A 17,421-nucleotide genomic window follows, 5' to 3' on the forward strand; every position below is an offset into this window, starting at 1 on the left:
TGGGGACTGAAGGAGTAGAAGTGACCCCTCTTTCCTCCAATGATGAGGCATTGTGAAGGTTCTGGCTATGAGTACTGTATCATCGGCATTACTAAGCAGGGGCACCAGCAGAAAAAGGAGGGTGAACACTGGCAGAAGAGAAGCTGGTTTAAGACTTCACATCACACAATGCTTGTTTAGCAACTATTAAAGGGAACAGTAACAAGCCAAATGCACCTTCCAGTTAACGTCAACATGCTTGAATGGATTGTTCCACAGAGATTGCTAAGGAAATGTTCACATAACGAGGTCTGGAATAGCAATCAGAGTTAAAACTCTTTTATTTTTAATATCCTTAGAGTTACAGCCAAATTGGTAGAGCTTATATTCTGGGGAATGTCTGGCATCTTATTCTTACCATACTGACTTACCCCTTTTTGCATTACTGTGTAGCCACTGTCAAATTGCAGCCCTACATTTATGTTGGTGGCATGTCTTGGTTTTGTATTTTGAAATCTGGTCACCCTACCCAAATGCTAAGTCCTCAATATGCTGAAATCTAGGTAGAGCATGGCAAGGTTAAATATCTCTGTAAAATAGTTGGCTTAGGCAGCTGAAGTTTTGTGGGCATCGTGATGTTAGCTGGCTTAAATAATAAAACATTGACACTGCCGATTTCCAGAATTCTCTATTGTCACTTTACCTAACAGCTACCTCTTCCTTCTTCCATGCTTTAAATGCCCACAGCTACTTTTCTTTCCTCATTAGACACAGTTTTGTAGAGTGTGGTTTGATGCAATCTCCTACAAATTCTTCAGGCTTGTTTTTAAAGCAAAGAGAATTTTCTTTTTGTTTTTTTTGTTGGAAGCAGAGAACCAACGAATGTGAGTTGCTGTACTTACCAAGCTAACTTTATTTGTCCTAGAAATAAAACAGAGCTTATTTTTCTCAGTCAGGTCCTGAAATTACTGAACATAGTATAGTATTGTAATCCCGAAGGCATATACTAATTTCCGTTGGGGATAGTTTCATTATGTTGAACATTACATGACCGGGAATAAGGGAGGCCGACTTAAGACAATTCCTGTTGTTGATAAGCACATCTTCAACCAGAGTACCATCATCTAAAACAGATAACTATTCATGACATATGGGCAGTTTAATAGAAATGGCGATGGGATTATGATCGATCTGACCCCATTGCATGACTGCTTAGTCATCCACCAAATCCCAATCACTCCCTCTCACTATGAAGTAATCAAATTTGGAGAAAGACCTGCGATTTATAAAGGTTGCTTTACTGGGTTGTCAATGTGCTCTCCCGTTGGCAACGCGAATTACCCATTCCACCAAGGAAGTGTTGAATTGCAGACCCTCCACATTGCAATGGGGATCAGTATTAAAAACCTCTGGAAGAAGACCCCATAAACGTTCTTGATTAGTGTCAAATAGGTAATCTGGGGGTTGACCCCCCCCCCTGTGAGGGTAAAAGAGCCAGCAATAACATGCAACCAAACTGGGGTGTGTCCTCATTTTGAATGGAAAATGAATAACTTAAAACAATTTCATTGTCAACAGTGGTGACAACAGCTAATTTTCTTGAGATGAATTATAGAATTGAACCCAGCACACAGAAACCCTAATTAATCGGATCCTGCATTCTATGGGCTAGTATGTACTAGCAGTCAATAATTATTTTTTCATTTGAAAGTTTCAAGGATCATGATGCCACCACACACATTCCTCTCAAGGTATTTCCCCTAGCGTTTCTTTTACAGGTGTTTTAAAATTGAAATCAAACCCATCAAGGTTTGGACAAGAAAGTGACAGCATCTCCAGCAGGGAGACATTTCACTAAGTCTTGATTATCTAGCTTCTACCCTATTGTAGATATGTTTCTGGTCAATAGATGGCAAAGAGGGAACGGTTGCAAAGGCCCAGAAACATTTCCTAATATCAAGGGTAGACAATTTTAAGTTGCAAGCTACTAGCCAGTCATAAAATGTCACTTCCACCTCAATTCTACACATACACACAGCACACCATTCCTTTCACGCCAAGAGTCAGTTGTCACTAGCCAATGGATACTGGTGAGTGCAATTACTGGGCCCTTAATAGGCTGTTTCAAGTGTGACAGAGGTAGTCAACCTTTCCCCCATCATGAAAGCCCTACTGGTCAAGTCAAGTCACATCTTGTTGAAGCCAAGACATCATAGGAATTGGTAGTACTAATGGCAAGCCCTCCTCCTTTGAAGACTCTCCCAGACTCAATGACATCTATGGTACATGGCACATGGCACATGAGACCTATTATCTATGGTTAGAATGGCTTTTTCCTTTACTAGGCACACCACTGTTCCTCTCTTGGGAGCTGCCCATGCATCGAGTTTGTGGTGTATCCCATTCCAACTGCCGCAACCGTTGGCTAGTTGGGATAGTTTGGCATGAGGGGGAGAATGACCTAGGGAGTGGGAGACATTTCGTTCATCCCACTGATTGTAATCAAATGATAAATCTGTGTCACTAGCAAGGGTGTCCTTAAAGTTAAGACAATGCAATCCCTGATTCCTTATAAGGTCTTAACCCCACATACACCACTCACTCTCCATCAACAGTTCTTGTGGAATCAAGTAGCCCACCCTTCTCCTTGAGTTAATCCATTGGGAGTCCTTGTTAATCGATGAGAATTTCCCCTCTCAAGTCCCCTGATGCATTGATGGTACCCCCATCATAATCATACACAGTGGGTGGTTTCAAGTGGAAGGTGCAGAATTTGCCCCCCTGTGGGCATAGATGTCTGCATACTCCTTGATGACCTTAAGGAGTGTGAGAATGGAGGATATGCACTCCCCTCTCTAACTGCAGAGGGCAAACAGCCATAGGCGGCTGTGTACCTTGTAGGGATACCATTGATGTTAATTTGCTCGGGTAGAGTTGAAGTGGCCCACTGGCAGGATTTAGCATTTAATAGAGGTGATGCTGAAGTGTAGTTATAACTTTGATATAACAGCTGCTTTCCCATTGCTAGATGCTACCATGGGCAAGTTGTCAGGTGAATGGCACAAAATGGGCTCCACTGGATTATTGGTTGACATAGGACGAGCAGAGCTGTGCTCCTCCAGGTAAATATTATGTGATTGAATGTAATGCTCTACATTAAATAATGCAAACTCATAATACCTTTACTGCATCATCAAGTAATTCATGTTAAACAGATAATACAAAGACGCAGGAAAAACTTGCTATGTTGTAGGCTTTAATGAACACAAGAACATTCAATTTAAAAAGACAATGCAAAAGTTAGGTATAATCTTAGAATATTGTCTGGTTGACCATTAGTTAGAACTTTAAAAAGCACATGCTTACAAAAAACAAAACCCCAAACCCTGGCAGAGGGCAATGCCTCATGAACTATGTTTCTGTCCCTTTAAATAGACTTATACATTTCCTTTTCTTCCACAGCAGAATGTCATTCTCAGCAGATGGCCCCTGTTGACAGTGGAAGGCCACCTACAATTAAAATGCAAGTTATTTAACATATATATATGTATATATATATATATGTATATATATATATATATATATATATATATATATATATATATATATATATATATATATATATATATAAATAAAATTGCATTCAGAGAGCGTTAAAAGCGTTTGTTATAACCTCAGAATCCTTTGTCCAAGTTCAGAAACAAATATAGTTATGAATTCAGCAGACTGTGCATGCAACAATGATATGTTAAAATGTATGATTTATTTATACATTTGCATATTTTAATATCTCCATCATGCATGCAGAAACAAAAACATTAATGATGTCCTCTGATTCCAAATATTCATGCAATTCTGAATATATAATTTTTATTAATATCACATGTCCATACGGAGAATTGAGAAAAATAAATGTTCCCATCCAATATTGATTCCTCATTCCTGAGTGAAGGGTTAGCTCATAGGTGACATACCTCCTTATGACAGAGAATTAATTGGACCAATTAAAGCCAGGAGGAGGACCCTAGTGTGTGTTGTGTGAGAGAGAAAATGACAAGAACCTGTCACAGGCTCTTTCCTATCCAAAAATGCCATACCAATTGTTGCTGCATGGGTGGAATTTGCTGTATATTTATACTCAAACACATAGGAAGGAGAGAAGGTTTGGGAAAACAGAAAAGCAAGAGAGTCTGTCAGACAGAAGAATAGCTGATTGTGATTCCAACTGGAAGTAGCTAATGGAAAATCTCCTTAAGAGAGCCTTTTCCAGGTGGGACTGAATGCAAAGCCCTTTCCCAAGACAGAAACAGATAACCAGAGAGGGACTTTGGGAGCTAGTGAACAGACTGAAAGGAACAGCTTATCTGGCGGTGCTGCCTAAAGCTGGTTGATGTTCCAGCTTGTGGTGTGCCTTTGAAAGACAAACCAAAACTGAGTACACTGACCCTAGAGTGTTTAGAACAATATCCTAAGAATTAATTAAATCCCACCTAGCAATTTTGGGGTAACCAGTTTACAAGCTATGTCACTGAAAGGGGTGTGTGTAATGCAAGGTTTATGTGCTTTATAATTAATAACTAAAATTGAAACCCTGCATAGCTTCACCATAATTGGATTTTTTCCAGTAATTTGGGAGCTATGGAAGCCTAACATTTCCCGGATGGAAATCTGGAATGACACATCTTTTGTTTGGTGTCTGTTATAATTAATGAAGTAATTACAAACCATTCCAAAAAGAAGCAGAAACTCAAACCTTTAAAATAAGTGCAACCAAATTGGCACTACAAATATATCCAGTTGTATCTATGCCCAAACTGGGAACCAATAGTTTGTCGCAGATGGTATGCAACATTTTAGATTTTAATTAGCCCAAAACTCAGGGAAGCATATGTATATTTATTACTAAATATTCTTCTCTGATGTCAATATGTGCAAATGGTTTCAGAGAAAACGAAGTGAATTGATATTTTTCAAACTTTATTTCAGAACTGTTTGACCATTTTGAATCAAACAATCATGTATAATTGTATTTCTCCAGCATGGGGTCTGGCATGGATTCACATGCTCATGAATATTCCCCGTCGTCAGGCTGGGAATCCTCAGTAAAGAAAAAATCAGTATCAGTTTCGTTTCTGATCTGTCTTTCTTAGTAGTAACCAATCACTGGTCTCTGGGTCATACTGCCCCCAGCCAATAACTACCCTCTCCGTAAGCCCCGCCCCTGGAAGCCATCCTCATATTTTTACCGCAGGCTCAAGTGTTGGGAGTCCTCGTGCTATAGCTCTCGAGCTTTTACTGCGTTTTGCGCTTTTTCAAAGAGATTTATCTAATTTTTCGGTTTAATCGAGCCTCAAGCTCCAACGTTTCTACTTCCGATCAACGGGGACCCGTTTCGGATTTATCTGTGCCCCTCAAAGGTGAAGTTTTCGTCGAGTTACGTTTCTTGGAGGATTCCAGAAGTTTCTGAGGCCTACCTCGTGGACGAGAAGAACATGGCCCAGGAGAAGGGAAGCTCGACTCCCGACAAACTGTTCAGGATCTGCCCTGGATGCAACTTACAAAATTTGTTCAAGGAGGACGAGCATTCGAAATGCCTTTACTGACTCCACAAGGACAAAATGCACGTGGAGAAGGACTGTGCGTTTTGCTTTAACATGTCGGATCGGATGATGAGGGATTGCCGGACCCGTCTCTCCAACTGGCTGGAAGGCACGAGCCCAGCAGATGAGAAGAAGAAGAAGTCTGAGCGCTCTTCTAAGTCCTGTGTGGGCGCCCCGGCGACGGGGGCCCAACAGAAGGCAAAGCACTGCGAGTTGGGCTCCTCGGCTGCCAGGCAGGGCGCACCTTCACCGACGCCATTAAACGCAAGCCAACGCTCTGGCTCGGGAAGAGAAAATCCGAGAACCCGGCTAAGCTTCTGGAGAGGCCCCGGTCGATCTCGGAGGAACCAGCCGAGGGGAGAGAGGTGGTGACCCTCCCCCTAAGGTGAAGGCCTCAAGCGCGCCCAAGGTGGTGAAGGCCTTGATTCACCCGGCTAAAGCCTCTATCGAGGGAGTCGCTGTGGCCCTAGCAAAGCCTGTGGAGGCTATCCCACTGGAGGCAACCTCGGGGCCCAGAGTTTCCCTGCCTCCGCGCAGGGAATCCTCTTTTAGGCCCATCGAGAAGACCCCCGTGAAGACCCTGGTGGAAAAAGAGGGGGGGGGGCGGTGGCCGTCTCGGACACGGACACAACCTCCGAGGAGGAACTGACCGAGAATTTGGAAGAGGCCCAGCCCCACGGGAGGAATCCCGAGGAGGGGGACGACGAGAGCGAGGGTGGCAACGACGACGAGGTCCCCATGGAGGAACAACCGTCGCTCCCGGCACGCCCGTCCAAACCCGAGCCTCAGGACAACTTGGTGGCCATTTTGACGGCAATCCATGCCTTATGCACAGAGATAAGGACGAGACTGCCCCTCCAAACAAGAGGAGGAGAATTCATCCAGTGCCCCTTCAGCCCTCATGGCCTTCTCATCTTTTGTTGCCTTCCCCGATCCCGAGGGACGACACGGGAACGGACACGGCCACGACGGGGACGAATGACGACGGCGGTGACGACGGGACTGGCTTCCCGTCTCCGATTCCTTGGGCGTCCCTGTCCGACGAGATTGGCTCCTTCCACCCCATGATTGCCAGGGCATCCAAGCTTTTTCAACTCTGCCCTGAGGAGAACAAGAAGGAAGGCTTCCTCTACCAACGGCGCAAAGCCAAAAGGAAGACGGTCCTCGCGGTGCTGTTGCTGGATGACATCTGAGACGAGGGACTTGCCCTCCTCAAGAACCCGTCCAGACACCTGCCAAGAGGGACCGGTACGAGAAGAAGTACCGGGTCCCCGACGCCACCCCGTTGTGCCTTAGGGCGCAGCCAACCCCGGATTCGGTCGTCTCAGCGGCGGCCAAGAAGAAAGCGGGGGGGGCATCAGCTTCATCCTCAACTTCCCCACCGGACGGCGAGGGAAAGAAGCTGGACGCCGTGGGACAACGAGTCATCTCGTCGGCGGCGACGATGATTAAGGCGGCCAACGCCCTTGCGATTGTGGCCCGCTGCGACAGGGAATTGTGTTACAAGATCACCCCCCTGTTGGACTTCCTCCCGGACTACAAGAGGGCAGAGGCCCTGGCGATCCTACAGGAGGGTGAGGTGGCATCGGAACATGCCATAACTGTGGCCACGGATATTGCCGACACCGGTTTCTGCCAGTTGGGCAACAGCGTTTGCCTTCGACGGCGGGGGTGGCTCAAGGCGACGGATTTCCGCCAGGTTTTGGACATGCCCTCTGACGGGAACATTCTGTTTGGAAAGACTGTGGATGAGTCGCTGCAGGCCATCAAGACCGACCCGGAGACGGCTCAGGCCTTGGGAGTTCTGCAGCAGCAGCGGCCGCCCTTTCGGAACTCCGGAGGCAAGCAAGGTGCCTCCAAAGGATTCGGCAGCGGCTCCTCGATCTACCGTCAGGCAGCCCGCTCCTCGTCGCAAGAATCCTACAGGGCACAAGGCAAGTCCGGTGGATCTCGCCGTCGTCGCCAGGGAGGCCAGGGCAGCAAGGCTGCTTCCAAGCAAGACTGAACTGGCCGTCCCGTCGGGCCCCCACCGAAGCACCCCAGTGGGAGGCCGGCTGACAAGCTTCGTCAGCATGTGGAAGTCCATCTCCACTGACCGTTGGGTGCTGGATGCCCTGGCCCACGGGCACCCTCTGGAATTTCTAAAGAAGTGCCCCCGAATTCCTCCTGTGACCAGGAAGGAAAACCATGTACCTCAACTACTGTTAGAGGTAAGGGCGATGCTCAAGAAAGGAGTCATCAAACTTGTCCCAAAGAGGCTCTGGGGCTCCGGAGTATACTCAAGATACTTCCTCGTCAGAAAGAAGACAGGAGGTTGGTGTCCCATCCTGGACTTGCGTCGGCTAAACAAATACATCAAGGCACAGAAGTTCTGGATGGTCACCCTCCAGCAGGTGCTGGGCCAGCTGGAGGAAGGCGACTTCCTATCGTCGTTGGATTTGGAGGATGCGTACTTTAACATCCCCATCCTAAAAAGACACCGAAAGTTTCTCAGGTTCATAGTCCAAGGGCGGCACTACCAGTTCAAGGCCCTCCCATTTGGATTGAATTCGGCGCCCAGGGTGTTCACCAAGTGCCTACCTGGGCGACTGGCTCATCCGAGCAGGGACAAGGGAACTCGCCGTAGAACACACAGCAAAGACCGTCCGGCTGCTCACGGACTTGGGATTCTCCATCAACTTCCCCAAATCCCACCTGGTTCCGTCGCAGGTCATGCTGTTTCTGGGAGCCAAGCTCGATACAGTAGCGCAGTTGGCCTCGCCGTCGGAGGAAAGAACGCAGACCATCCTGGGCAAGGTATGGCGTCTGCTGGCCACGGACGTGGCCACAGTAAGGTCCATCAAGTCCCTTCTCGGGATGATGTCCTCTGGCATCTATCTGGTGCGCCTGTGCAGACTCGGATGCGCCATCTGCAGGAATTCCTCGACGCCCGTTGGACGCAAGCGACGGACAGCTTCGAGGACAAGATCTCGCTCCACGAATCATTCCGCCATGCAATTCGATGGTGGGGCACCTGCGCGCATCTCGCCGCGGGCACGGACTTTCAGACTCCAGCACACCAGGTGACGGTGTCGACGGATGCCTCCCTGGAGGGGTGGGGAGCGCACACCGGAGATCTTCACGCGAGAGGCCTGTGGCTCCCAGAGGAGAGGCCGCTCCACATCAACATACTGGAGCTCCGAGCAGTGTCTGGGCCCTCAAGTCATTCCTCCCGTCCTTCAAGGGCACGGTGGTGAGGATCTTCACCGACAACACCGCCACAATGTTCTACATCCAGAAGGAGGGAGGAATCAGATCCCCAGCCCTGTCCAAGGAAGCCCAGGATCTGCGGCACTGGGCCGTTGCCCAGGGGATGTTTCTGGTGCCTTTTCATCTAGCAGGGATAAAAAACACAATCGCCGACTCACTCAGCAGGGAGCTGCGCTCGTGCCACGAGTGGGAACTACGCCAAGATCAAGTGGATCATCTCTTCCGGCGATGGGGCAAACCCCAAATCCAACTGTTTGCGACGGTGACAAACTCCAAGTGCCAGAGGTTCACCAGCAGGTTCCCCCAGCCGAGGAGCATGGGCGATGCTTTCTCGTTCCCCTGGGACGGCTGTTCCTGTATGCGTTCCCGCCGTTGCCGTTGCTTATTAGGCTCATTAACCAACTCAACAGGTCCCGGTGCAGGATGATCCTCGTCGCACCGAGGTGGCCGATACAGATATGGTACCTTCTGGACTTGTCAGCGTCCCCACCAGTCAAACTGTCGACGGACGCAGATCTTCTCTCCAGAGAAGGAGGCGCCATTCTTCATCACGACCCGGAGTCGCTGAACTTGCAGGCCTGGCTCCTGCAGCACTAGAGTTTGGAGGGTACGATATCCCGGCTGACTGCAGAGAGGTTCTTGCAAAGTGGTGTCCTCAACTCTCAAGTGCTATGGACACAAGTGGAAGAGGTTCTCTGTCTGGTGCCTTGCACAGAAGATTAACCCTCTACGGATTACAGCCCCTCAAGTGCTACCGTACTTACTGTCTCTGGCCAAAGCTGGACTAGCTCACGCTTCCATCAAGATACATCTGGCAGCGATTTCCCGATACACCAGAACTGCAGGACGGTCGTCCCTGTGGTCTCATCGCCTGGTGAAGGAGTTTATGAAAGGACTGTTCTCTTCGTTCCCGCTGGTGAAGGCTCCAGCCCTGGCGTGGGAGCTCAACGTGGTGCTGACCAGCCTCATGGGCCCGCCATTTGAGCCCTTGCATTCGGCTCCATTGAAGTTCCTGTCGTGGAAGACAGTGTTCCTTGTGGCCATCATCTCTGCAGGACGCATGGGAGAGATTCAGGCCCTTTCCTGCAAGCCTCCATACTTGACTTTCCATGACACGAGGGTGGTGCTGAGGACGCACCCCTCCTTCATGCCCAAGGTGCCGTCGAACTTCCATCTCAACGAGCCCTTGGTGTTACCAGTCTTTTTCCCGTCGCCTTTGTCGCCGGCCGAGAAGAATTTGCACTCGTTGGATGTAGCTAGAGCGCTCAGTTCTACGTGGACCGAACAAAGAGTTTTCGGAAGACATCACAGCTTTTTGTGAACTTAGGACCTGTGAACCATGGGAAGGCTCCCTCGAAGGCTCACATTTCCAGATGGCTCTCCAGCTGCATCATGCACTGTCATCGGTTGGCAAACCGACCGTTGCCCGGCCGTCCGAGAGCCCATTCGACCAGAGCGATCGCTGCTACGACGGCGTTCTTGTCTGGTGTGCCCCTGCTGGACATCTGCAGGGCTGCTACGTGGAGGTCGACGCACACCTTCACGAGATTCTACTGCATCGACCGGGATTCCAGGGAGGAGTCCAGAGTCGGCCAGGCAGTGCTGCGCAACATGTTCGCTTAAGGTGAGCCTGGTGAGGAGGTAAGAGATGCTTAATGTTGAGTTTTATGTAATGCTTAATGTTGAGCCCTGCCACCTCCCGTGGTTGTGCATGTGTGTACTACGATGTATTCTTATATTCATGAGCATGTGAATCCATGCTAGACCCCATGTTGGAGAAGGAACAAGCTACTTACCTGTAACTGTTGTTCTCCAGCATGGGTCTGGCATGGATTCACATGCGAACCCTCCCTCCTACCCCTCTGCGGCTCTTCACTTGGTCATACTGCCACTTTACGTGCTATCAAATCTGAGAATGGCTGCCAGGGGCGGGGCTTAGGGAGAGGGCAGTCATTGGCTGGGGGCAGTATGACCCAGAGACCAGTGATTGGTTACTACCAAGAAAGACAGATCAGAAACGAAACTGATACTGATTTTTTCTTTACCAAAGATTCCCAGCCTGACGACGGGGAATATTCATGAGCATGTGAATCCATGCCAGACCCATGTTGGAGAACAACAGTTAAAGGTAAGTAACTTGTTCCTTACGAAGCAAAGTATAAGTATATTATCTAGAATAGTCATTCTTGCTTGTTTTCTTTAGATGGATATATATGGGAATCAGAATGAAAGCTTTAGTGAGACAATAGCAGACAGTTTGCATTTTCCTTTTTGTAGACAGGCTGACTTGTCTTCACTTAGCATGTCAGTGACTTCACCAGAGCTGTAAGGTAGGGGGAAAACATTAATTTTTTTATTATTTTAAGTAAAATGAAAAATTCATAACAAAACAGCTTGTCTCTTGACCCAGATTGCCAAGTGGATTGTTGCATTGGTCGGACATCAATTTGTGTCATTCTTCCATAAAAAGAATCCTTAGAAAAATATTCATCTTCAATAGATAGAGATGTCATTACATACCCTCACTTGGAGGAAGTCGACTTTTGAGTTAGCCTTATTCAGTCGCACATGAGTCAATCGATTGCAACCCTCATAATTGAGAGTTGATTGGCATGACACTCCCAGTTTTCTGGGCACTTGGCATGAGCTGTGGGTACAAGTTCACCTAACGCCTTCTGGTCAGCAAGACTGGACATATGGGAACCATAGCTAGAGCATTGCGTAAATCCAGGGATCAACTTCCCGCAAATATAGAACAATTCTTTAGGCAATTCTTTCGACATTGCGGCCACTGTTACTGATGATAGAGACAGGAACACCTCAGAATCAGGTAGGTCGGGGGAAGCAGGACAATATTTGGCTCCCACAAGACTCAAGCAGAAAGAACTAGCAGAATGAGAGCTCTGTATGGCAGTCATTTCAAAAGCTGAATTAGCTTGATGGTGAGAGTAGGTCTCAACCATCACCAGTAGGTTATGACCTGCCTCCTGGTGTGGCTCCCGCAGTATTTTAATGAAGGTATCCAGAAATGCATCTGCCCTCTTAGTCTGTGTCTGCCTTATCTCCTACCATCCCTGCAGAGGGGTCAGGGGCCTTGCTTGTTGTTGGGATGGCTTTCACTATCCTGGGTAAATCCTTGAGATTTACATTGCTGGAGTGTAGGATTCTGGAACCAGTCACTGACCTACACTCCACAGTTGCTGGCCTTTCCTTCCAATCATTGCCAGTGGCATTGGATCAAGCGCTTCTCCTTATCCCACTGCTTTTTTCCCATCAGAATCTTCAACTGAGCCCTCAGCGCCATCTCTGGGGCTTTCATTCCTCCTTGTCTTCCTCTTCACAGTTAGATTCATTTTTCTTCTTCATAAGCAGAGCTAATGGTAACCACATAGTATCTCTCCTTTTCACCACCAGTCTCGGGAAGATAGCTCAGGGGCAACATGCTCACATTGGAAGCAAGACGACACAGAGCAACACAGGTTTGATCCCCGGGTCAGCGCTTAGTAACTACTGGGTATTAAGCGCTTTATAAATAACCTATCATATCAACCTATCATAAAGCTACTTTTGCGCGAGCAGAGTAAGTTGCACAACAAACTCAAAGGCAGAGTTTAATGATTCTGGTGGGTTTGATGGCTTAGTAGGTGTGTAATCTATTTTTTTAATTGTGAAGCTCATGGCATCTGTGTTTCCATTTCAAGACAATAAGATAGGGTCCTGTAACAGCACCAAAGTTGGTCAACTAAGAAAAGCTAGCCCATAAATTGGTCCACAAACCCAGGAGGACCGCACCAACAATAACACTAACACTTCTCGTGCCTCATCCTCTACACGGCTCCCCCTTGGCACCCACTGAGTGCTCTTAATACACTCAGCACACCTGGATGTCGGCAGTATTAACTTTGTGTCCCAACACATGCTTAACTGCTGCAATCGTCTGCTATTGGTATTAGGATAGAGGGGATCGTAGATTTCCAATTCAGTCTGAGGTGTTGTAACTCAAAGACTCCTATGGTTGCTGTCTGTTCTCAACTGACCCCTGTTTCCCCATTCCCTCATTCCTCCAAGAGGATGGAAGTGGCCAACCAGGCAGAGTAGTCACAGCCTGCAGCGCATTATAGCATGCCACTATAAAATGTGCACTCAATCTGCACTTTCTGTTTCACCCTAGATCACAGCGACGGCATTAAAGGGCTGCCTCTGAGTGCTGCATTTCTGGAATCAGCCAATGAAGAACCTGTTATGCAGTCAGACGTTTGTGCCCTCAATGTGTGTGAGGAAATGATCGTTGAAGTTCGTGCACTAAGGTCCTTTAGTAAGGAATGGCGCACAAAGCATAAAGTCAAGAGAGGAATTCTGGTAGCCATGTATTGATTTAGAAGTGAAGGACTACATAAGGGAATCTATCGTCACCAAAGCTAGTGACAAAAATTAAATTGTAAAAGCATGTCCAATGACAAATATACTATTACCAGAAAGTCTACGAAAATAAATTGGCATTGACATCGTGGAACCTTTTATCACAATCCCATAAGGTTGCAGGTATATGATTATCCTAATTGATTTCTAGTCATTGCGGCCTATCATTAAACCATTAGGTGAAGTAAACACACCTGAGGGATTTGTTGCGAGGGGTGTTTATGAACGAGGGGTTACCTAATTAACTCCTATCTGATTATATTGTTTAGCGTGTTTGAAGAGAATTGATTGGTTGTTTTAAGAAATAGTGGCATGCGAGAACAATACAGTGGTAAATTGACATTATGAGGTGCCCTTCCCTGGAGTGGTAACAAGTTTGTGTTAAGTGGCAGTTTGCAACAATGGAATTGCAAGAAGGAATTGCAGGCATTCTTTCTAAGAAAGGGCACCATCCCATTGCTACCATATTTGAATTAAGGAGGCAGATTACCATATGCATACATATTTATGTCCACGATGTTTGAGTGATGTGGGAAGCATCTTCACCTGAGATAGTAAAAAAGAAAAGTTTGAAAACATGCGTTAAATGGTACACAGTTACTCATGAGGAATAAAAACCAGCAAAGCGTGTACAGTTGAATGGGTCACAGTTTAGTTACCTGCCGTTTAAAAAAGGGGGTGCAGTGTGATGTTAATTAATGGTAATGAAGAGAACATTGCAGGTCCTTGTTGGGTAATGTAAGACTACCACAGCACAGTGACCGGAGGACTGCAAGCGATGGAGATGCTGATCACAAGCAATGTTCTAGAGGCCTGGTTATCTGGAGTCAAGTGCAAGGCATAGGCATCGCACTGGCAGAGTACCAGAAAAGAACAATGATTTTGTACTTGAATGACTTGTTCATTTAGCCGAGATGCTATTTTGCAGGTAAGGTTTATAATGTAGTAGGGCTTAGCCTGAGTGATGGGAGGAGGTAACCACAATTGTCAGCATTGTCTCTTTGTTATTACCAATACAATAGTTACATGTTATCTTGGCTGCTTATATGCTGTCAACACAATGACACCTTTTCAGATTCCTTCATTTTGAACGAACTGCTCTGGAAATCCATAATGTTTTGTTAATAAAGAGACACTGATAGACGTATGTTTATTTAGCACAATGCTGGAGTTTAGGGAAATAATTCAAAATCTATCTGCATGTTTCCATTTATTTTAAGCACTTTGCTTGAATTGTATTAAACTGCTAAAAATATATTTGAAGCACATTACAGAGTGCATATTGGTATGTTTTTTCTACAATACACATTTTGAATTTGTTCGCCCTTTACCCACAAATTGGAAGAGGTCTTGCATGAGGAGGGTTGCAGCACATGAAGTGGGCAGTGCTTAGTTGGTCACAACAAAATTCTTATATGGAAGTCCATCTTTATTTATAACCTTGTCTAAAACTATTCCTGCTACTTTCTGTTGGTTGATGCTTACAATTGAAAAGAAGTGACTGCAATTGAGGTATCCTAGTAGATCATCTGCTACTGAATCTGATCACAATTTATTTTTATTGTAGGGACATTTCAGCGACGGCCGGATGCCCATTACATGGATAACCAGGCAACACATTTCACTCCTTCAAACCGTAATCATAACCATCCATACCATGGTCAGACTCGGGGCCACCAGTGGCGAAGCCCCCATCCCGGTTCTGATTCATCAGAGTCCCAGTTTCATCGTTCAGGTAAAAGCAAACCCTCTTCTGCCACACATTAAAGTGAGAGATTAGAAACCAGGATACAACTTTTGTGAATCGCCTGGCATACGCCACATTGTTACCCATCTATTAGCAAGAATATATTTGCACAAATGCATACAAAGACCATGAAATGTATGTTTTTAGCGAGATACAGATTCATAAGAGTAAATATTTTCCAAACACATTTTTGAAAAGTATTTTTCAAACACATCTGTCCCTACGTGTCCCTAAGGAGGAGGGAATTATGCATTATTATATTGCAGTTAATTGCCACTTGCCCACATATTTATCATGGTATTTCCAAGCAGTCAGCCAATTTATCCAGGGGCAGCATGAGGAGACAGGAGCAGTTGCATTCGTATGGATGTAAGTTAGAGTGAGTGTGACTGGATCAGGTTGGAGGCCAACTAAGAATGAAAGGACAGGGACCCAGCTGTATCAGTACCATGAGAGACAATTTTGGAGAAAAGCGTTGTGAGGATGTATGGGTTCATCACATTTCAGGCAGAGGCCACAGCAGGTGAATGGTAGCACTGTCTTGCTGTTTCCAGAGTGCACCCCATAGAAATATATATATATATCTTTATTTTGGCATGTTTAAATTCCAGATTTCTATTAGTGTGGCATGACTCATTTCATGCCCCCTGTAAACAGCGCCACCACACAAGTCTGGGCAAGAAAACCAGACAGTATTTTTCTCTAAATTCAAAATGTGTTTAAAAGAAGAAAGTAACTTCAACTAAGGTGGTCTCCAATTTTACACCATGGAGATGACCACAATCTTATAGGCTCAAATAAAATGTATAATTCAAACTCATTTTACTTGCCTGTAAGAATATTGCTACTGGCTCTCCCACAAGTATTGAAAGCAATATAAATTCTAAATGATACCAGACATTCTAGACATTCTCATTTCTTCTATCTATGCAACAAAATCTGTTTCAACAATAACATTGATTTTCGGCCAATATATGCATTTGTCGATTAGAACAATTTCCAGGCACTTGCTTTTCGTCAGTATAAAAACAAGTATCGTACCAGAGAAAAGCTACTTAAATCAGTGACATTTATTAAAATATTTACATATTCTACCTTGTTTCCATGCGTAGTTTAGTGAATGTATTGGCTATGTGTAAGTAATTAAAATGCAAACAATGGGCTGCTTTCATTTGGCTCCTACAGGTTTGAATTAGAAGAGTAATATTCTCAGGGATGCATTTACTAGGCTCTGAACACACATGTGCAGTCTTCTGAGAATTTGTGAGTGCAGCATTCTATGGACATGTCTGTGCGATTTTCACTAAAAGTGGGTGTGCTAATTTCAGCATATGTGTGTATTTGCAACTTTCAATCTATATATGCATGCACAGCTTTTAATATTCCTGTGTGTAGTTTTACGCCAACCAGAGATTTTGGGCTAGAGATATACTATTCCCAAGTAAAATTTACAATGTTAAAACATCCTTTCCCTATCACCTTACATATGGGTTTGTTTATGCATTCAAAGATAAGTGACCTCAAGAGCTTAACACTATGAACTATTTTCATCTCCTTCTCACTTGCCGTCTGTCTCCAGTCAGCATTCACCCAGTCTTCAATGTTCATCTCCCTGTATTTCATGATCTAACTTCTATAAGGATGCCCTCTATTCATCAAGACATTGTAGGCTACTTTCAGCCCTTTCCCTTGTCCACCCCCCCCCTCAAAATGTCCCCAGAGGCGTTGCTAGGAGGTGGCTGAGGGGGCTATAGCCCCGGGTCTTTTGGTTGTAGTCCCGGATAGAAGTTCAGCAGCTACAACCAACTAAAAGGCTAACTAGCCCTGGGTTCCCACTGTCCCTACATTAGCATAGCCCTGGATCGTTTCCAGACCTAGAAACACCCCTGAATGTCCTCCACAAACATCACTTCAACACTAGGACGAGGAAGAGACCAACTAGGAGGACACATCCTCATTTGGGTAGTAAAAACACACATCAGTCAGGTATACAGACCTTCCCAAACACCATGCTGGTACTGAGGCGAAGACGAGTGCTGTGGAAGTATACAGATGGAACAACCAGGCAAGTCAGCTTAATAGCCCTGGCCATAGTAAGGCAATTGAAGTCAATGGCCTACACCTGAGAACCATTAACACACCGGAAGAATTTAAAAGTACTCCCCAAGCAGGGGGAGAGAGAAGGAGCTGGAGACACTGAAGCTGGGAGCAGCGCTGAGTGCTCCGAGACTGAGGACCCTGTGAGGCTGGGGTCGGGTCTTGTGATTGGCAAAGGAGCAGCGCCAATAGAGGCAGGGCAACAGCAGCAGAGGCGTGGCAGTAGCAGGGTCTGTGCCAAACCGTTTCAAGAAGCAGAGTGCGCCGGGACCACAGACCATGCGAAGTTGGGGTCTGGTCTTGTGAGTGGCATTGAAGCAGGAGCTTCTT

General features: G+C 46.1%; 1 protein-coding gene across 2 annotated transcripts in view; it reads left to right on the forward strand.

Moving 5' to 3' along the window:
* FAM120B (family with sequence similarity 120 member B) overlaps positions 1 to 17,421 on the forward strand; it is a 1,542,581-nt gene that overhangs the window by 1,378,970 nt on the left and 146,190 nt on the right. For both annotated transcript variants that reach the window (XM_069606906.1, XM_069606905.1), the window contains exon 9: positions 14,815 to 14,982. In XM_069606906.1, the coding sequence (XP_069463007.1) occupies positions 14,815 to 14,982 (168 nt within the window). The remainder of the gene's footprint in view (positions 1 to 14,814; positions 14,983 to 17,421) is intronic.

This window comes from Ambystoma mexicanum, chromosome 4p (genome assembly GCF_040938575.1).
Source record: "Ambystoma mexicanum isolate Mex_15411 chromosome 4p, UKY_AmexF1_1, whole genome shotgun sequence".
In the NCBI taxonomy this organism is placed as follows: domain Eukaryota; kingdom Metazoa; phylum Chordata; class Amphibia; order Caudata; family Ambystomatidae; genus Ambystoma; species Ambystoma mexicanum.